Source organism: Thermobia domestica, chromosome 6 (genome assembly GCF_964235325.1).
Source record: "Thermobia domestica chromosome 6, izTheDome1.hap1.1, whole genome shotgun sequence".
Taxonomy (NCBI): Eukaryota; Metazoa; Arthropoda; class Insecta; order Zygentoma; family Lepismatidae; genus Thermobia; species Thermobia domestica.
Window position 1 is genome coordinate 161,579,990 of NC_137459.1, and position 22,343 is coordinate 161,602,332.

Sequence of the window (22,343 nt, forward strand, 5' to 3'; positions counted from 1 at the left end):
CGAAGAATCTAATATAAAAAAAGTAGAGTTTGTTTGTGTGTCTATCTAAATATCTTTGTGTCTGTGTGCGCCAGCGGAGCAGACGAGTGGACCGAGTTACCAAAATTTGGTCACGGGTTCCTTGATCCAGGCCCCAGACCAAGACAAAAAGGTTTCTCTTTTTCAAAATTCGAACCGGGGGGGGGCATTTACCGGGACATGTAAAAGTACTGGTCACTCTCGCGAAAAATATAACAGTGATAGAATTGCCAATAAGTTACATCTAAACTTTTCGTTACGGAGTCTTCTTTTTTTTTTCTGATGTTGGAGACATATAGGGACAATATATATATACAGTTCTTCAAGGATACAACAATTTAACATTTTATAGAGGGAGCTCGAAAGATGGTTTAAAATAAAAAATAAGAAGAAATAGCGGTCTGTTTCTGTCACTTACAAATCCAGCTTAAAATGAAGATAGGTAGCCCTGTAAACGTAGACAGAATAGCAACTGTCTTTTCGCAAGTACTACAGTGAAACCTCTATCAACGGACATTTCCCGTAACGGATATATTTTGTAATCCCCAAACACTGTAATAGGAAAAAATATATTGATAAACCTCTCTAAAGCGGACACTTTCTAGTACGGACACTTACAGTCTTTCCTGTCTTTTATAGGTATTATTTACCTCCGTATTACGGACACTTTCTCTAGAAACAAGTTGGAAAGTGCAGTAAAAATACATTTTTAGTAATTCATACATGTGTCATCAAGGAAGCATTGTGACATTTTGACTCCCCAACTGGCTGCTCAGTAACCCAGACGAAGTCTCTGTTTAAGAACACTCTCATGTCCTTTGCTTTCATCCACTCCCACCCAAACTGTTTTAGACAGAAAAGTGTTTGACAGTGACCCACAATTTGGGATGACACGTTATAGTACTGTTCCGCTAGAATCTGTAAGCAAGCAGAAGACAAGTTTGGTATTTTTGGCCCGCGGGTACACATATTGTCAGAAAAAAGACACTACTGGACTGCAATTAACTCGCAAATTAAAACAATATACCGAAAATGTAGTAAGTAGTAGCAAGTGTAAAGAGCAGAGAACTATATCATCTTATTTCCATGTGCCTCAACATAGAGTATTGGGTGGCGGAGGATAATTCAGGCATTTTTGTAATATTCGTAAATACATGATTCATGCAAAAAATATTAAGGCAGTTTCAAAATGGGATAGAAGAACTAGAGCTCTTGAAAGGTCTTTTTCGGTTTCAGAAATACCATGCAGAGTTTCTAATATAACCTTATATTTATCTAGAATTTCTCGAATCTTGTCACCTCTGTATAACCATCTGTAAGCAGGTTTTATTCTAGTCACTGAGACTGACATTGCCTATTGGTCCTTCAGATTAGATTCAAGTATAGCAACAAAATTTCCTCTTGCTATAACTGATTGAGAAAACAAGACACCTAACTCATGAGCTCATTGCATTGCATTCATGAGTTTCCAAACATTACCCTGAAGGACTATTGCTCGACTAATGAAGGAAGATAGAAATATTTGGCCTACATTAACATAATGTTATAATCCAACGGTTCTTAATCTTCTTTTACTCACGGTCCCCTCTGAGACTATGATTGGAGCTTTGAAACTCCTTCCAAGAATTATGGACTTAAATATAAATTTTCGTATACTTTATTTTACAGAAATTTGATCGTATCATACACAATAAATTACTACTCTGTTATATAATACTAATAATACTCAACCAACACTGTAATCTAGCCCAACCTGTGTATTATCTTCGATTCAATTTGTCACCATTCATCTTGTCTTCACGGACTCCCTGAGACATATCAAGAACTCTGTTATAATTGTTTCACAGCCTGAATATTACATTCCAAATAAATACAATTATTATTATTTAAATGTTATTCTTGTCGTTAGTAAATACATTAAATTAGAATAAAATATTGAATATTTCGTACTTCAAAATTTTGGGAAGGACGCGTCCCCCTCGCTACCTGGCAGAGACGCCCGTGCTGCGGGGGATAACGCATCAGAAACGCGTTCTCGAATAGCCTAACTCTTAGAAGTTAGAAAGATAAATTTAACAATTCATTAAATTTGTTATGATTTATTAAGTTAGACGAGTAGGTTGGAATGAGCAGTGCTGATTTGTGTTAGTGTAATGATTTTTTTTTTTCATTCGATAGTATTTAATTTGATAAGCTGTGTTCCTATACTTACGTTAGGAAAATCTATGAATTATTCTCTGCTGATCGCGTGCTGCCAGTCAGTTGTTTCTTTCCCATCGTTCTAAGATAGGTGGAACTGCATGACGTCATTAAATGGATGGAGTGAGATCGTCGGGCAATTTGACGTGGCATAAGTGTTGAAAAGTTATTTTCTCTGTAAATAGAACATTTCTTACGCAGAAGGGAAGTAAGTGAGAAAATATAAGGAAGGTTAAGGGGACAAGCCATGGGGTTAACGATTTCCAGCGTTTTAACTCGCCTATTTGGCAAGAAACAAATGCGAATTCTGATGGGTAAGTTTACGTTAAGCGGTGTGAACACGGTAATATTATGTATAATAGTATCGAATTTCAGTCAAAATATGGAATAAAATAAAATATAAAAATGTAATTATAGGTAGATAAATTACTTGCCACTTACAAAATAATTTTGTATGTTTGGCATTATAAATGCGAGCTGAATCGTGGAAGGTAAACAAACCATCCAAATCGAAAAATCATTCTTTTCCTATTTCTGTACTGCTTTGGGTCACAGTTACGTTGTTCAGAGCTTGTGTTTCTGGTTAGTAAATGTTTACATTACAATGGATGCACTGTTCAGAGGGTTAAACACATGACAGAACGCTCAGATTCTTGCATGATGTTGCACATGCAATTTTTGTTTCTCAAGAACAAACTGGGTTGCATCTTACAAATGTCTGGTTAGGTTAGGCAAGATTCAACATTTGTACTTTTGCTTTTCCTCGGATTTAGTATAAGATTCATTGTCTTCGAAACTTAACCCAGAGTCAAAGGGGTATCAGTGACAAGTGCTGGTAGATCAGGGTTCTTTTCCGGTGGAAAAGTATTAGATTCAGATTTGGCATTGAGCTGTAGCTGTGCTGAAAATTTTTAAATTGTAAAGAGAAGCAGTGCTACAATTCAACAGAACAATAAGAAAGCACGTTTGAATTGAAAGACTATCACATACAATGACAAATTACACAGAAATCATGTACTGAGTTAACTGTTAATTCAACAAGTAGATGTAATGACATTTACTGAGAATACTGATTACTGCACTTATTTGAGACTTGCGAATGTGGATTTCAATTTCTGATAGTTAATGGTAGACTGAACGAAAATATATATCATAATTTGTATACTTTTGTTGACATTTTAAGAATTCTGCCATGGTGTGTTGGTTAGGAATACGGATGCTATCAGGCAATAATGATTAAACACACTTTTCTTACCTGTAATCCAAATGGCCTACAAATGCAGCTAGATTTGTTTATTTTGTTGGTGTCTGCTTACAAAGTGTGTACAAATTTATAATATGGGTGCAAAAATAGAATGATACTAAATGACATAACGACGATTATCCCTGTGTCTAATGATCACATTCGCAAGATATCCTTGTATAAGGGGATCTTTTTTTATGTAACCTACCAGGAATTATGGTGGCTGGAGTGTGTCATGTGATAGTTGCGTATACTTAGTGCATTTTCCCCTTACTTGTGATTGCGTTCTGATGATACACAGCTTTCAATGTTTCTGCGTTAACATTTCACTTACATGTAGTAACTACACAAACTAGTTTATTAAATGTAACTCTTCTTTGCAAAGTTTCCCCTTGCTGGTGTAGTGGCTAGCGCGTGCAACCTTTGTGCACGTAGTTCTGAGTCAATTCCCGCTGGGAGCCAAAAAAAATACAATAATTTTCACGTTTATTAATCATCTGTGGGAATGTTGTAGAATGCTGGTTCGCATACATAGGTGGGTTAAAAGCGAGGTTGGTTCCTTTCTTTATTGAAGCTCAGTAATCGAATTCACATAATAATGCCGAGCGAATGAAGGCGTCGGGTTAATATCCAGGTTCATTACTTTATTACAACTCAATGAGGATGTAGCCCAATGTTCGAGAACCCTGCCATCGTTCGTCTCTAGCCTAAAGGGCTAATTTGGGTTAAAGTAAGTTATCATTTTTTAAACTTTGCATATTAATAATTTTCACATAAATTTTCCGGTTTGCAGCACCTGGATTTCTTTTGCATTGTGTGTTATTTTCCTGTTTCCTGGGAGCCGACTTTGAGAATTTGTTTATTTTATTGTTTTACCCTGCACTTAGTCCTAATAATAGAGCAGAATATTGCGCGGTATGTCAGACCATAACATATCGTCGGCGGCAATTCAAAACCTGCTATGTGCATTTTGCAGGAGAAGCGAAAAACAGTATCCTGGTTAGCTTTTTGGCTTTATAAAAGTGATGTTATAAGTAATATTTGATGCTGCACGTAACTGGTACCTTCTCAAGTTACTTGAAAAGGTATCAAGTTACGTGCAGCATCAAATATTACTTATAACATCACTTTTATAAAGCCAAAAAGCTAACCAGGATACTGTTTTTCGCTTCTCCTGCAAAATGCACATAGCAGGTTTTGAATTGCCGCCGACGATATGCGTTACAGCTACCAGGGTTGAGCTCTGACAGTATGAAGAGAAAGAACTGCATCACTGTATTTCAGCCAAACTAGAGCATAGTAATAACGTTGTCATCCCATATTATCACTAGCATTTGATCTTTAATTTCCTACGTTATAAGAATATGGTATCAGTCACAGTTGCCAGGTTGTGTGGAGTTGAGTTGATTTTTAGTTTATCGTCCCTTTCAGCAGCGAGGCTATATGAGACGTGGACCTACTGATTAACGTGGAATCCGAACCACATGAGCTCCCGCCGGGAATCGAACCCGGGTCTCCCACGCCAAAGGCGCGTACGCTAACCGCTTAGCCACGAGGGAGCTCCCAGGTTGTGTGGAGCTCAATTGACGCCGAATTGAGTTTATCCTACAAACTTAGTCATAATCAGCCGGTTAAAATTAGCCTGTCCTTTCGTATCATTACCACATTACTATTGTCACTTAAGTTTATTTCATAATTTAAATATTGCTAATATATTACCACGAAGGTGGGTAAGAGTGCACTTTGAGCAAAACAAGTGATTTTGTCACAGGATGTGGCATTGGAGAAGGAATAGAATCACTGTTATTTGTACGTAATAGGACGGTTCGATTCGTTTCGTAATAGGTTCCTAGGCTTATGAATGTTCTGCTTAAAGTGCACTTTTGCCCGAAGGTGTTTGGAACTCGTATTTCTACCGATAGAATTTCATAAATCCACCACTGTATTGTATATGTTGTAGCAATATACCGAACTGAACTTTTATTTTCTGTTGTGAATTCTATTTGCGATGAGCGTAAGAATGAATGAAGAGCTAGGAGTTACAACTAGCGAACGTACACTCATAAGACTATGTCCATATAGAAACTGATTAGAATCTAGTTGGCTTTCGATAGTATTAGTTTTCTTTCTCTGAGTCATTGCTGTTCTTGTATTTAATACTTGCTATTCTTTCGATACAAAATATAGTATGAAATGCTGTTTACAGTATACGGTAGCTTTTACAGTGATTTATGTGATTCTTCGTTTGAACCTTTTTCAAAAATGGAAATCACAGTTCCTACAGCGTGGTTTCTTATTATCCTAGTGAATGTGTTATCTATTATGTATGTATCGTTGAATAACTGAGATTGTGGAGAGCTTCCTCGTGCCTGTATGATTAGCGTACGCCTCTTCGGGGCAGAATTCGATTCCCGTCGGGAGCTCATATGGTTCGAATCTTAGGCTAACCTGTAGGTGCACGTCTCATATAACTTGCGTGCTGAAAGGGACACTAAACCTCGATTCAACCAACTAAGATTGTGATCATTTATCTGAAGTAGCTTCTCCTTAAAGGAGCATGAGATTGAAATTAAGAATGTTGAGGCCTTAAATAGATCTTTTCTTCGTTGTTTCAGTTTTTCACTGTAATGAGGAAAAGGCACGACAAAACATTTGCTGTCTGTATTCAAGTTTAGTTACTGTAAGATTACTGAATCTGTATTTTGTACTTAATAATGGCAGAATCTTCAACGGTAGCGGAAATATGTTTCAATTTTGTGGGAGAAAAAAAAAAAAAAGAAAAAAAAAAGATGAATTGATAACACGTTTCAATCATCCTATTCTTTTAATACGTGATTGAATTAGCTACTTGATTTAACAGGATGCATATTCAATATTCATTAAAGGCTTATCCCAAAGCACCCAAAATTATATAAAAGTAAACATTTCGGAAATAAGTTCTTCCCTTCTTCCAGTAGAGTACGCAGGAATTTATTTCGGGAGGGGTCCAAACTCAATATCAGGGTATTTTATATTGAAATTCCTAAACTTGTCCCTAAAATTAGGCTAAATTTACACAAAAGTTGGAATTTCGGGGGAGGTCCGGACCCCCAGGACCCACCCCCTGCGTACGTCCCTGCCTTCTTCAACGCGTATCTTTTCAGAAAAGTAACGTTAATTGTGGAACTACATCCCGTTACCGAAACGTTCACTTGTAGGTAATTTTGGAGTAAATATTGTTTAATGAATATGATTGAATTCCTCAAACTGTTGAACTAGATGGTCTAGTTATTGTACATGTAGGTACAGCTCAAAATCTAGAGAATTTTATTTCCATTCAGGCCCAGTTTTACATCAATTTATGATAACCAGTAGAAACAAACCTCGAATATGTGTGACTGACAGAATATTCACAATTTCTAAGAAAGCTAGCTATGTATTATCGTGTGTTGTCATCCGAAAAGTGACAGTATATTCTCTGTACTGTACTTGTGTGAAAGTTTTGAGCTGACTCTCAATGATGAGTTCGTGGTGAAGATTTTTCACAAAGATAGTGTTGAATTAGGATCATCTTCCTTATTTACACGATTTCCCTTCGTATGATTTCCATCTGTTCCCAAAATCGAAACTGCGCCAGGGGAAAAACTGTTGATATGATATCGCAACTCATTTCGAAAAGCGATCCGGGCCTGTCTCAGAAACTATATAAAAATAATTGGCATATTTTACAATGGTAATCGCTAATATGTAGTTTATAACGATTGTTATAAGAAGTGCTTGTCAGATATCAATTATCACTCGCCAGTTATCAACAGGATAATAAAGATTCAGATGTCTTGTAATTGTTTACAGATGGTGATGGTTGAGAAATCCTACTGAAAAAGAGGTATAGTGGATATACTATGATAAGTCATTTTGTGTTTCGTTGAAGTGGTTCGTGTTTGATGCTTTTATACATTGTGTGTCGATCAAGAATGACAGTTGCATAGTGTTGTGCTTTAAAGGAAAGCAAATGGACATTTCATGTGTTGAAGATAACTTTGGGGGGGGGGGGGGACATAGTAGTGTGTCTGGTATCTGTTAGTAGTTATTCGGAAAGAAACCTGTAGATCTATAGGAAACATTTGATTGAATGTCGGTTACACGATATATTGAAAGTGCGTACCTTAGGCAGTTAGTTTGTTCGTTGCATGGATAGTTTACGTACCTTATTATAAACACATGCTAGCAGGCCAGTATTTGAATGAGTTGTGGCCGCGGCATTTATGTGTTAAAGCTGTTGCAGGTCCTTGCCTGTCGTATGTATGTATACATATGTATTAAAATAAGGATCTGAATGGCAATTTACTTATATTGGTGTTGAGTGCAGCATAAATAGTGAATTTGGTATGCTTACTCTACCAACACAATCTTTCTTTGTAATGAGAATAAATCTTGCTATTGACTTGTCGCTTCTTACTTCTGTGGCTATCATTTCACCAGCAAATTAGTTCCTGATAAATTTTCTGTAGTTAGTTAGTGTGAGTAATAGAATTCTTCAAATGAACAAATCATGCGTGGAGAAAGTAAGTATAACTAAGATGGTGTGCATGGTAAATGAAGTGTGTGAATAATTAGTGCAAAAATCGTCCAGCAAAGTATCTTGTGAAAATGTCGAGTATACATCACTTTTGATGATATCGATATCAACATTAACACCTGAGTTTTATCCAAGTGCTATGAACATATTTCCTGTTTCAGCAACAGGGTTGTTGGAATTTTCCCCAGCCCAACTTGAATTGAAATGATAATCTTAATGAGACAACTAGTTCTTTCAACCGTGTTCTCTTCAATCATGAAAGTCAAAATGTTATTTGCAGTTAAGTAGCTACAGCTTCAGTACTATTCATCCATCATTGCTGATACGTTATTCTCTTCAGAATAAAACAAGCTTTCAAATGGTATCATGCGCATGTGTTCATGATGTACGAGAGGGGAAAATTGTAGTAAAATAGGGGAATTTCCCACAAAAATCCCTGTTTTGAAATTTGATGCACCCCTAGAGTGGCCTCTGCTACAGGTACGCTAATATAATAAATCTTTAAAAAAAATATTACGGTCTATATCTAATGTGTGTGCGAAGTTTCATTGCAATATCTAGAATAGTTAAGATTGGAAAATATTGCTCAGTTTTGTTTGACAGTACCAAATTCATATATAAAAAAGAAAAGAGTAGGATGTACAAAATAAAAGATTCCAAATACTATACTATTTATCCAAGTACTATGGTTAATGTGTCATTCTCATCGGAATGAAACGAGCTTTCAAATTGTACCATGCATGTTCATAATGTACGAAAAAAGGAAAATTTGGGATGAATAGTAAAAGGGCTATAATGAAATGGATGACTATAATGTTCAGGCTGGGTGGATGACTATAATGAAATGGCCCCAGAACAACAATTGAGGGTATGTAGGTACCTTCGAGATATATTAATCCTTCAAGTTTCTGATCTCAACTTCTGGTTCGTGAGTAATGACTCAAATTCTCAAAAATGTTTTTTAATGTTATCTCAAGATTGGTTTGATTGATTTGTTTAGTACATATTTGGATGTATATATAAATGTAGGCGAGGGTACCTTCTGAAAAGTTAATAGCTTTCCTCCCCCCACCACCACCACCATTATTTTCCTCAAAAAGAAAATAAAAAAAAACTCGCATCAATATTTTGGGCCCGTCCTTATCTATGAAGGTCTTCGAGTAAAATTATGAAACGAATGTTTTGTAGATGTCTCTTTAACCCGAGAATAACATATATTTTCTCTAAGAGTTTACGTTGGGGCGCCATAGTCAAAATGGACCAAAACCAACTATATTGTATACCTTACGTGTAAGGGGGTAGTCGAAATATAAGTGGGTACAAGGTGTGTCCAACGAAATTCTGGTGAGTCTGTACAGATTTACTTTATGTGACAAGGAAATTCAATAGTTTCACTCAAAGTGTTTACAATAGAACCATTTAACTTAACACGTTCGCTGCGGCAGTGTAAAACTGAGTTTGGGTCTCAGTACTATACGAGTCACCGTGTGTCTCGTTGAAGGTTTGTCCGTTGGTGCGTTACGAGTCAGCAGTGACTCGTGCACAGATCTTACTTTGACCTTATCTCCACAGATGACGACACGGTATTTCAAATTCACATTTCAGCCAGCTGTTCACAGAATCTGAAGTTACATGACACTAAAGCAGGACGCATCACCGGCGACTCGTGTAGCACGTGGATGCTAGTAATGTTAAAAATCTGTAGAAACTAAAACACACAGAGGTAATACAATGCATAAAACGGCACCGCACAGAAATGAAGTATCGCACGAGCCATCGGTGATTTGTAACGTAGCGAACGTGTTAGTGGTATTTTAAGCAGCAATATAGCTTGAAATGTTCGTACACATTTTTAATAAAGCTTAATTTTGCGCAATAAAACCCAATGGGCTGGATTTTTCACAACTCTGACCAGCACAGATACTGACTCGCGATCTTTTTATCTTTTTTCCTGTCCTTAGTGATTCAGTTTACATTCATTGTTAACCAATGGTGTATTTAGGGGGTGGCTATCGGGCTAAAGCCCCCCGAAATAAATGTTATATGCACAACTTCATTAAAATTTGTCGACACTCAAGATGAAAAATATAACTGCTTATTCACGTGCTGAATATAGCCCCCCTTCCCCTTCCGAAACAAAATCCTAAATACGCCACTGTTGTTGACACAAAGCTGAACTGTTGTTGTGCAATACTTATAAGTGTTCAATACACTGTATAGTGAGGTACTATTGCAGTTTGTGTTGTGCAATAATTCGAAACATCCAAACTTCTCAGTGTTACGTATTGAGAAATTAAGCATGTTAATTAGTTTACATTGTAATTGACCAATGTAAGTATACGTGTTGAAAATTGTTCCAATAAATCTCACAATATTTCTGTATAAATTTCATGGGTAATGTTCAGCAGAATAATTATGCGCTGCTAAGTACCCGTGGATAGCTATTTGTTGGTATTCTTTTTCGTTCCAACAGCTTTTTTTTTTTTTCATTTTTTTTTTCTTTCTTGGATTTTTTGAATACTCTGCAAGGTATATTAATGAGGCTAAATAATATTCCTTTGCCTTATTTCCTATACCAAAATTATTTACTTTGAATTTTGGACTATATATACACATTGATATGTAGCTTTAATTATTGGGTCCAGAGAAATATGCTAACCAATTACTTTGGTTATATAGCTTAGAATATGCAAATTGTCAAGACCAATCATTTCTAAGTGCTCAATATATGATGTAGAAACACACTTTTTGCGAGCAAAGTAACGACAGAACAAATACAGCGAAGGAGGGAAATGGAATAACAGGTGTTAGCAGTGTATGATTAGTGTTTAGTGGCAGTAATATTATGATGGCCACAATGTGTATTCTTGGGAACTGACCAAACGGTCGTTTCCTCTTACTGGCGATTTTGCAACTTAATGTGCGTCCAAAGACGTTGCCATATTTTTGTTCCCCTTTTAACTGTGAGGGATGACTGCACATGGGATTTAAGAGGCTGCTTCCCTTTTTCCTCTTCCTTCTCCCTCTCGACAATGAACAACGGATGCTCCTGTTCATGTTGATGCAAGTAAATAAAAGTAGAAATAGAAATGATATTTTAACGTACGCTATAGTATGGAAGGTATAACGTCGTTGGCTTCCCGCGAAAAGTTGTAGTGACGTTCATGGGAAGTTGCCAGCTTGGTTACTCGTGCCTCGCTGAGCTCATTAGAGGGTTTGTGGTGATTGGCTACCTTCTTACCACACCCCCAGTAACGAGCAGGTACAAGCGCGGGAAGCCAATGACGTTATACCTTCTGGACTATATCAATCCAATATTTTAATATTTCAGTGTCTTCCTTATATTTTTATTGCTTAGTTCTATCCACAACAAGAAATTATGCAAATAATTAACATATTAACTTTAATTTCACGCAAACGTCATAACCTATTCCCATATATATATATATATTTAAAATACAAAATGTACATTTCTTTAAAATATTAGGAAGAGTCATTCCTTTCTCCTTCTTTTTTTTTCATTTTGTTTGTTTCAACTTTGTTTCAATAGCTTATAAAAGAATAGTGATTAATAGTCCCGCTTAACCAAATCGCTAAAACATCTTTATTCGTGCGCTGTTTTTATTTTAAAACGCCAACAATGACTACAGTATTTGTTTTCGACTAACAATAACTTATCAAAGAGTAAGTTCATTGTTTTGATGCATTGGCAGTATTCACTCCTCCATCACAGTTCCATTTTAACCGATGTACTGTACTGTACTGTTGGGGGGCGCGGTGGCTCAGTGGTAGAGCGTTCACCTCTGGTGCTTAGGGTCCCGGGCTCGATCTCAGCCCTCGCCAAGTGAACTTTGTGCTGGACAAACACCGTGCTGGTGGGTTTTCTCGGGGTTTTCCCGTTTCCTCCCACTTTCTTCATTCCACCATTTTCACTCATCTCTCATCATCACCGTCTCCTTTAGCCTAACCGGCATAACCGTGGGACGTAAAACTCAAAATTTCATTTCAAAGATTTTGTACTGTACTGTAAAGGTAAGAGACACCTACCAGGTTACCTTTGTATACAAATATACAGTAATATGTGTATATATATTTAAAAACAAATAACTTTTATTCCGGTTTAACCGAAGTTTCGTTCAACCGAAGCACCATCAGTTGCATGAAATTCGGTTAAACGGGATTAATGTATTTTTTTTCTTGGTCTTTCTTGGAAATTCTATAATACTATACATTGTAATCTGGTATAATTTATTTCCATTATAAAAGTGAAGTGGGCGTTGTCTATTACATTACAACGGGGTAAGAAAAGGTGGTCTATATTGAACTGAGTTTTTATCATGTCATTTTGACTAAAATGCGTGTCCTAAGGGGTACAGGAGAATCAAAATTTATGGCCAAAAGTTCAGTCTCTCAGAAGCCTTTCAAGGTAGGATTATACTCGGTATGTAACCTCCTCACTAAAATAAACTGTAACTTGTCCCAGTGTTGTTGAAAATCCCGCCTTATGGGCTGAGGGGGAAATTTCTAGATTTTTTCGTAGATATACAGATCAACGTTGTCTATGTATGCCAGGTTATCAGGTTATGGAACATTTATTTGTAAAATATGAACAAATCACCTGCTTCATTATATATATATATATATAAGCTCACCCTCGAGAGAAATACTTACTCCACAGTGTAGTGCTGTTAAAATACCGTATATATTTATGAAATATGGACATAGTCATTTTACAGAGAATTGTGCAGAAACAACTAACCCTAAACAATCCGTTCTGAATTTTTCCTAGAAAAACAATTTATATCATATAATAATAATAAGTATTGTACAAGATGTGCACCCAGAAATTTTTGTTGGGTGGTCCGAAATCGAAATATTTTAGGGGATCCAAACTGAGTGCCCCCCTTCTGTAAGTTCGCCCCTGGTGTAAACAAAACATAAGTGTATTATTAAAAGTAGGTACGAAATTTTTAGGTTTGGGAACGAATGTCTTGTGTGAGCTTCTGGCTGTTACTAATAGAAGTCAACTCTTACAAAGTGTGAAGCTTTCATGTGCCATGATCTGCTGATCTTTTAGCATTAAAAATAAAATGTATATATCAGTTATTTCTCTTTTTCTTCTTCCTTCTGTCATACCATCTATCGCATTCATCATAATACAATTTCTTCAGAGCCCTATCAACATTCGTTATTCTTCTCTTCCCTGCTTTTTGCCAACATTCACACGAGGCCTAGGACGGAGTTCTCTTCGTTTCTCTCTTTCATTTTCAGACTACTTTTCGAACAATCGTGGCCTGTACACAATACTGTGCATCATCCCTATCTTTATAGAGTAGCGAAGAGAAAGAGGAAGATTTAATGAATTGTTAATGTGCTGTATACCAGTGTTTTTTCTGATGTCATGAAGGAAAATCTGTGAAAGATAATTAATTAGAACGGCCCGTGCATAGTGTAATTTTACAAAAATAATTGTGTAGAACAGGATACAGTTAAAGTACACTATTTGTAGATTTGTTGATCCCTTGTCGCCTTACCTGTTATGTAAATGAGAAAGTTAGTTCATCATACATATCAGATACTGTTACTTGACTAGAATTGAAGAATCGTTTATATAGATTAAAATCTCATGCTTTTTCCAATAGATGCATCCAAGTTTATAACATTTATTAAAAAAAAAAAAAAAAAAAAAAAACTCTCAAAAATGTGTTTCTTGTTTCTGACTTTCTTTCTATATAGAGAAAGGGAAAATGAACAAACACACTGACCAACCTGCCTGCATATCCTTCTCAATTGAAGAAGAAAGATTTTCTGTTGAAAGTGTCAAATAACAAAGCAACACGAAGCATTCGGCATTTTCGAAGTATTTTTTCTTGCTCAAAACATTTAAGACATTCCGTTCCATACTCAAGTGACAGACATTTTCTTTTATTTATCCCTTATTCTGGCAAAAAAAAAAAAAAAAAAAAAAAACTATCGCCCAGTTCGAATTTGTTGTTAACACCGGATTTCGGAGTATATATCTGTTTCACCACCATGTAGTGGACGAAGAAGCCTAATAGCACAATTTTCTGAACCACAAAATGAGTCCGCAAATAAATTCCAAGAAATCTATCTGCAAAACCAAGACTATGCCATCGATGATGATAACCTGTCATCACTGTTTCTTTCAATACCAGGTTTCCTGTCTGTGCTCTTTTTTCTCCTTATGCGGTTTCTGAAAACTAGAGCAGGAATTCGTGACGTCAGAGCATCTAGTTGGAAATAATTGTTCTAGGCACGTTCCGTTAAAATGTTCAGTTTTGCGAAACTTAATATGAATGTTGGAGTAAACATACCTTATTAACAAAGGAAAGGTCTCTGGCGTATTGGTATTTTACCCTGGTCCAAATAGGGCTCAGAGATTCATCTAGTCTCTGGGAAATAGAAAGCTGAAGGGTTAAAACGTCCGAAGAAAAATGGTGTTGACATCATCTTCTCCCGTTGCCGAAATCATGAAAATTTAGGGTACTAATTTATATCTTCATAAGAGAAATTTCTGTAATTTGGAGCTCAAACACATTGCTTTGTTTAATCTGACTTTTCTCTTGTCATGCTCCTTCTCTATTCTGTTCTAGAATTTATGCTCTACTTACTTCCAATTTGAAGATTTTACCCTCAGTTTTCAAAGAAAAGTCGGTCCGACAGAAAATTTCTAAACGTATTACTCGGGAGAATTATCTGTTAATACATCGGAACCCGATATAAGGTAACTTCCTGAATTGTTGATTGAAATAGTGTGTTGGGAAGGTTCTGCTTTACAAAATTAAGTTTCGGTATATGATGAACAACATGCACCTTTGAATAATTGAAAAGACTAGATAGAATAAAATATATTGAATTTTAACTGAAAATTGTGTGCTGATTAAAGTAGTCAGAAGATGATATTTTGCCTCCTTTTCTCCCGTCATATAACTTACGGACGAAACGAAATTTAGGTAAAGCTGATTTCAGTAATTTTTCAACATTAGACCGCGAGTGGACTTCGTCTTGTATATAGGAACTCTAGATATATATATATATATATATATATATATATATATATATATATATAGAATATTGGTCTCGTCTCGATGTATAGGCGTCTGTCTCGAACGTGGCGTCGTGCCTGCTGTTTAGTGTTAAGAAGTACGTCAGCGAAGTATGCCATTGTAATTTCAAACTTATTTTTGAACGGTAGGCAACGTCTGACAATATATATATGTAGTAAGCTTTATTATATTACACACAGATTTTAGTATTAAGCTTTGATTTTTGTAGAATTAATTTCCGAAATGCCAAATAGGTTGTTTTCGGCTCCCTTCTATGTTGTTTCTGACATAAAGTGGCCCATTTTCTATAGTCAACATACTAATCAGGCTGTCAGCAAATTATCAATCAGTCAGTTATCACTAATGAATGGAAACATTTATCTGTTTATTCAAAATTAACAGTTCATTGATAAATCAATAAATCAATGATAAACCTGTCAAATAGTTGATTTATTCTTTCTTTTTTGGTTTTTACTTAGTCATGTTTGTATAAAAAAAAAAAAAAAATGTAATAGCTTAATAGTTCACTTCATTGGTCTCTTGTATCTTGTCTGAAACTTATGCGTTTTGTTTCCCGTATATTTATTTGTTGCAGAGTGTTTTAAGCTTTAAAAAAAAAAAAAAAAAAAAAAAAGACGTCAAGCAAATGTTTTAATAGTAAGTGCCTCATGGCTAATCACACGAGGCTTTAAAATATTATATATAATAGGTGCGTGTATGTGAGTAAAAATGGGTAAACGTCGGGTACTTCAACACATATATTACATCAATACACACAAATGATGCCGTAAAGGGACGTTTAGAAATTAACGTTGATAATGAACTTAATTCTATAACCTTTTACAGTCTTCATCAAAAGTGCAATCCTTCCTTTACGTGTTATTTTGCCAAAAACTTTGGAACGAATGGACAAACCGAGTACGGTTATCTTGAATGTAAAAACGTAACGCATCTAAAATCTCTGTAACGTACCGAAAATCATACTCAAACCAGTCTACTTTGGAAGTACTTCCCAAAAGAACAAATACAGGAGATATGTAATTTCGAGGTAATTGGACTGTACCTCCTCGTAGATACCTTTAAGAAATGAGTTCATTAACAGAATGCTTTCATGCTTAACGTTTTCTTTTTCTTTTTAAATGTGGATAAAAATTCTCGTTTTGTAATATATTTTTAGCAGAGCTTGGAAGACAATTTTGGTATTAATAAAACATATCCCAACCACAGCACTAAGTATATTGAAATACTTACAATAGTTTCGGCAGTGTACCATCGCCTTCATCACACACGTGATTGTAATGTGTCAGATGAAGGTGAAAGCGATGGTACATTGCCGAAAGTGTTACACAAGTGTTTTAAAATGCTTAGTGCTTTGGTAAGCGTGTTTTTTATTAATACATGTGGAATATATCCAAAGCCACAAAAAAATTGTCATGTCACATGTCAGAGAACTACAACGAAAAGTGGTAAATGTTCTACGGTGCTCTTATTTCTTTCACTCTAAATATGATGAAAGTAGCAGACGGTGGCCAAAAGTCGTCAGAAATACCAGATCGGAAGGTATTCTTTCTTAAACACGCTTTATACTCGCTATCGGGTGAGAGTTGGAGATTGAAAACGAATGGTACTAAGCGACTAGACTTGGAAACAGTATATTTCAGAAAGTACCAATATTTATGATAGTATGTAACGTTTTGTTTTTGGCTGTTATGTAATGTGTGTTTTTCTTTTTTTTTCAGTTGGCTTAGATGCAGCTGGTAAGACAACTATATTATACAAACTAAAATTGGGTGAAATCGTTACAACCATACCAACTATCGGTAAGTTATCTGCTTACGTATAGCAGTGTATGTGATGGGTAAGATATTTAGGATCTTATGTCGTACACTGTGAAATTTTAATAATGGAAATCTTAAAGTTTATGTTACGGTTGGTCGATTTAAATCGAATGATCTTTAAATAATGATTTAAATCAAATTTATTTTGCTTAGAACAAATATAAAATTCAGTATTTCTGACCATTCTTGGATAGTAATCGAATGTCACTCTGAAATTAATATCTTAATCTATGATCTATATCATGTGATAGTAGTATCTCAATAATGAAAGTGCAAGCATTTTTTTTTTTTTTTTTTTGTTTTGATTTGTTTTGTTTTGTTTTTTGTTTTAATTTTTTTCGCAAACAGAAACGACTGCACCATTTGAAATTAATTTTTGAAAATTTTGATCGAGCTGGGTTTTTATCATTTCAATTTAAATATGCATTCCAAGGGAGTGGGAAAGGGAGTTCAAGTATTTGCCATAAACCTATTCTTACCCTGCTAAGAACGAGTATTCCAGCTAGTTGGTAATAAATAGAAGGAAAAATGAACACTATTAGAAAGAAGTTATTGTTGATTGGAAACAGCTAATTGTTAAAATAGCTTACATCTTGTGCTATTTCCTTTGCCATTTGATTGCTGATAACTTGAAATCGGATATTTATATTCATATATAATTCATGCTGATATGGAAGTTTAACTTGAATAATTTTAAAACAGGAAATACTGAATTCGTAAGATCATGGTGACCGCGCCCGCCCGCTCTTAAATGTTGGATGAACAATATTGTACTGCTGCTGAGTAACTGTCACGTATGAGAAACACCTTACAGAAGAGAACATAAATATCTGGAAATTCCTATCTAACATCACTTAACAAAGAAATCTGAAATCCCCGTAGTTTATCAATTAAAAAAAAAAAAAAAAATCATTTAAATTTATTCGTTGTGTTTTAATCAAGTACAAGTGATTTAAATAAAAAAATCGCTTTAAATCATCAACAAAACCTTTTTTTAAATCGTGATTTTTTTCAACCGTAGAACAAGAAATACAGTTTCTTAAATGTTTTCCAGATCTCTGTCTTCCAGCTTGTTAGAAAACGTGCATGATAGATTTAGTGGCAATAAATCGTATGTATACATTTTTTTGTCATTAGTAGTGCATATTTGTTAATCAGAGTATTTTCTTTCCGCATAGCGTTCAAAATCGTAAGCACGAAATTAAATGGAATCCATAGCATCTACGTTCTACGGTTATGGCTTGTAAGATACTGATGAGTAATTAAAGTGAATGATTATGAAAGAATTAGGGGAAAGAGAATCTAAGAGGAAAGAGAGGAACCCGAGAAAATCCACAAAAACGATGTCTACTACAATCTCATATGGCATTGGATCAAACCAGTGGCCTCTAGCACCAAAAATGAATGCTCTGATATTGAGCCACCGTGCCCGCAATTATAGATACGACGGAAGTACGTTATTAAATTATAACAACATTCGAATTAACAATAACCCGCCAAGTGAACTTTGTGGTGGACAAACACCGTGTGCGTGGGTTTTCTCGGGGTTCTCCCGTTTCCTCCCACTTTCTTCATTCCACCATTTCATTCATTACTCATCATCACCGTCTCCTTTAGCCTTACCGGCATAACCGTGGGACGTAAAACTCAAAGATTTCATTTCATTTCGAATTAACAATAAGAAGAAGAACCTCGCCATTTTCATTTCTTGAAGGGCTTTATTCGGTTAGATGACGTGCTTTTATGAATGATGCGTGGCTAGGACATTGATATTCATCGCCCTCTTTTTAGCTTCCATAACTCACAATGTGCTATCGCCCTACGATCCTGAATCAATACCGCATCATGAGTGCTTCTACCAGGAACCTAACCTGAAATCATACGCTACAACTATTTTACTATACGAGCATGATTAATGTTCACATCAAAATGCAAACAATCCTGAACCAGTTAGTTCAGTTGATCATGACTCTGCAGGCAACATTGTATAACACACCTTACTAATATCCTACGTGCGTTTGTAGATAAGTTTTTGAAAGATTCACATTGATCAGATTTTTTTATATATGGTGTACATATACTTTAAGTTTCTTAATGTAAAAAAAAGCTTTGTTTTCTTTCATTCGTATATCAGTGACAGTTCCGGTCGAAAAGCAGTAACGGGATGGATCTAGATATGCGAACTTATTCCTCACAATAAAACTGCCTGCTGGTTGGCGTAAGCCCTTCAGGACTTTGTAAATTGGGAGTTCAAGTGGTACTGTATTAAGTTTTGATCAATCATTTATCTTACTTAAATAATCACACTTCATTGAAGTGGAAAACTTATAAATAATATTTCTATTGTAGTAGCGAATTGTAGTCCTAAAACTCGAAATACATTGAAATTGGTAGCTACTAGACAGTCCAGGAAATACAAAATGGATAGTAGTGTCTTCATGAAATTAGTGACAAATTTCAATTTTACAATTCTCAATACCCTAAGCAAAGGGCCACATACGTTATGCTCATCAATTGACATCACTAAATGCGAAAATTATTGGTTCTAAAATAAATTAGTTTTCTGACTGTAGGATTTTTCATTATCATCTTCAAATGCGTTCTAAAAGACAAAAACTGGAAGAGAATAATCTTGTTTTAAAGTGACCCGCTTTTAGGTGACTTGTGGAACCGACTGCGTTAGCCAAGTTGTTGTCTCTTATTCATGCTTGGTAAATACTAGAATGATATACTTCATGGTAGGATCAGTATCTTTTCCAATTCGTCCTCATAAATATACCAAGAAACTAATAAAATCTGCATAGTTCAACTGATATGTAACAAATACAAACCGAGTTAACTGGGAAAGAATAAGTAGATTAATGTTAGAAAGAGTGTGCACTACTACATTATGACAGTCGTCACCTCCCACAATTGTGTATGTATTATTAAATAAAATTTGTATTTTTATTTTTGTTTCACTTTGTATGTATTTTTTTTCTCGTGTTCTGTTTGGAGTCTGGACGGAGAAGAAAATATCTTTAAAAAACAGAGCAGTGGTCATCTCACTGAAGATCCGAGGACCCTTGCTGTCACCATGGCAATTTATCGCTTTCGGGTGGCGAAGAAACCCAAGCCATTTTAACGGACACACTAACACACCCACACAGAGAGAGAAGAAAATTCAAAAATTAACCGGAGAGAGAAAGACAAAATTTTAAAAACTAAATCAGTTGCTACAGGAAGCGTGCAGCGAGAACACAAGACATAACGATTTCTTCACAACGCCTTTGCACACATATGTATATTTTTATTTATCGTTATTATACAAATATGTTCAGGAAATAAATACTCATAGTTAGTGTCGTAGCAACGAAGGTGCTGATATCCCGAATTCCTGCACAACTTGAACTCTCTCTCTCGTATTGAAATGGACAGTTTGTGTGTGTATAAAATGGTGCTCTGTGTCTTCTCCACAAAGCGAGTGCAAGGTCCAGCTGGATGCTTTAACACCGGACTCCAAGTGGGACATGAGGATTCTACGTGCCGTGTAAAATTAAAAGACAAGGTAGGATCTATACTTGCTTTCCTATTGGGAGGCGTTTTCCATTTTCATATAAATCTTTCTTGGCACGAATACTTTCAAGACGCCCAAAGGGACGCCAAACAATTTGTATTATATGGGTCAGTTTGGAAGTGTCCGGATGATCGAAATGAGACTTCTGTTATCATTTTTTTAAATTGCTCCTTTTCTTGACCCATTTATTCAGATGTTGACTACTACTGACTCAACAGTCATTTGCCCGCGATTGAAGTGACAAAAGAACATAAATGTTTGAGGGATTTTTAGTGGCCAACTTCCCAGAAACGCTACTCATTTTTTTTAATTTAAAGTTTGATCATGCAGTGATAAACTTATTTGAAGTACATTTTTTGTGTGTGCGTTTTAGAGAGAATCCTGAAATGAATTATGAAAAGTTTCAAGTGCAGTTAAATCATCGTATCTTCATCACTACGGAAACCAGCTTTATTATTTTTTTTTTATTTTACTCTATTTTGGAAACATCAGTTATTATACATAGTCATTGTTAATTAATATAATCTATAAAAAAATCGAAATGTAACTTACGTTAAATTATTTTAAATCATAACTTCAGAATATAATTGGTCATTATTAAGTTATTCAGCCCGCTAAGATAAAAGGGATCTCAAGGGACAGGAATAGATTTTACTTTAAAACAAGAAATATTTGTTTTGTTATTGATAGACTACTACTACACTTCCATTGTGTTGGAAAGAAAGTATCTCAGATAATTTTTGGTTATTGTACGAAGTATAGAAAATGGAATACATATGACGAAATGTGTGTAAGCAAACATAAAGTATTACGATTAATTTTAAAATCATATTTAAACTTTAGTCTCTTTCTATAGGTAGTTGTTAGAGAAAATAGGCGTCGACGACCTAAAGTAATGTAGAGTATAAATATTGGCCAAGAAAGATCGATCTCTAGAAGTAGATTTGTGATTTAATTTCCTGTGTATTGATTTATAGTAATGTATGTTTATGTCAAGTGTTAATCACCTATGTGAAGTGTGTAAATACAACTATGGTATTTTTGTATTAGTATCAATTGCTTTCATAAATGTAAAGCAAAATTATGAAACTGAATTTTATATACTCTAGAAACATATAATTCACTATACTTCATTTTCCTTGTCAATCTTCTTTCAAGTAACTCAAAATTAAAGGTCATGACCCCTATAATCGTAAATTTTCATTAAGCAATATTCTATCTTGCTATTCTTCTATACTTTTCTAAAAGTTTTCCGTCATTTAAGTAACTGATCAAACTAATCAAACAGCTCTATGGATTCGATTCTGGCATTGTCAATGCAAGTAATTTGTACACGATAGGAAAACTGTTTAAATTCTATCATATAAAATTATGGCAATCAAGTTATAATTTAAAAACTTGTTACAATCTTAAATTTTAATTAAAGAATCGTAATTTGGTTTAAAATGCCGTTTGTATTAATATTACATATCAGCATTATGTAATTTTGCAGACATTCAAAATTTAGAAAGCTATTTCAATGTTCATGTAGTAAATTCATTTTTTTAAAAAAATTAAGAACCCTTACAGTAAAAGTTTAATAGAAGGTCATTTTTTTTTAATGCAAATGTTTTCATCAAATGTTGTTACCTGTTGCTATTTTTCTTATATAAATTAAAAATTCTATCAATGTTATCCAAATTCAGTGTTATCTTTTCTATTCAATCAAGTTCAGATTACCTCTAATCTCAATTTAGGCAGAATAACAAAGCTTTGAGTATTGCTACATAGGGATCTAGCTGAACTGACTTTCACTTAAAACATTATTTTTTTTATAAGTAACTTGGCAATATTCTTCGTTAATTAATTTCTAATAATTTTTCTG

General features: G+C 34.9%; 1 protein-coding gene across 1 annotated transcript in view; it reads left to right on the top strand.

Moving 5' to 3' along the window:
- The first annotated feature begins 2,293 nt into the window (after positions 1 to 2,293).
- Positions 2,294 to 22,343, top strand: part of Arf4 (ADP-ribosylation factor 2) — a 33,625-nt gene continuing 13,575 nt past the window's right edge. Inside the window, exons 1-2 of the mRNA XM_081762300.1 lie at positions 2,294 to 2,531; positions 16,825 to 16,905. Coding sequence (XP_081618426.1) covers positions 2,465 to 2,531; positions 16,825 to 16,905 — 148 coding nt within the window. The 5' untranslated portion in view covers positions 2,294 to 2,464. The remainder of the gene's footprint in view (positions 2,532 to 16,824; positions 16,906 to 22,343) is intronic.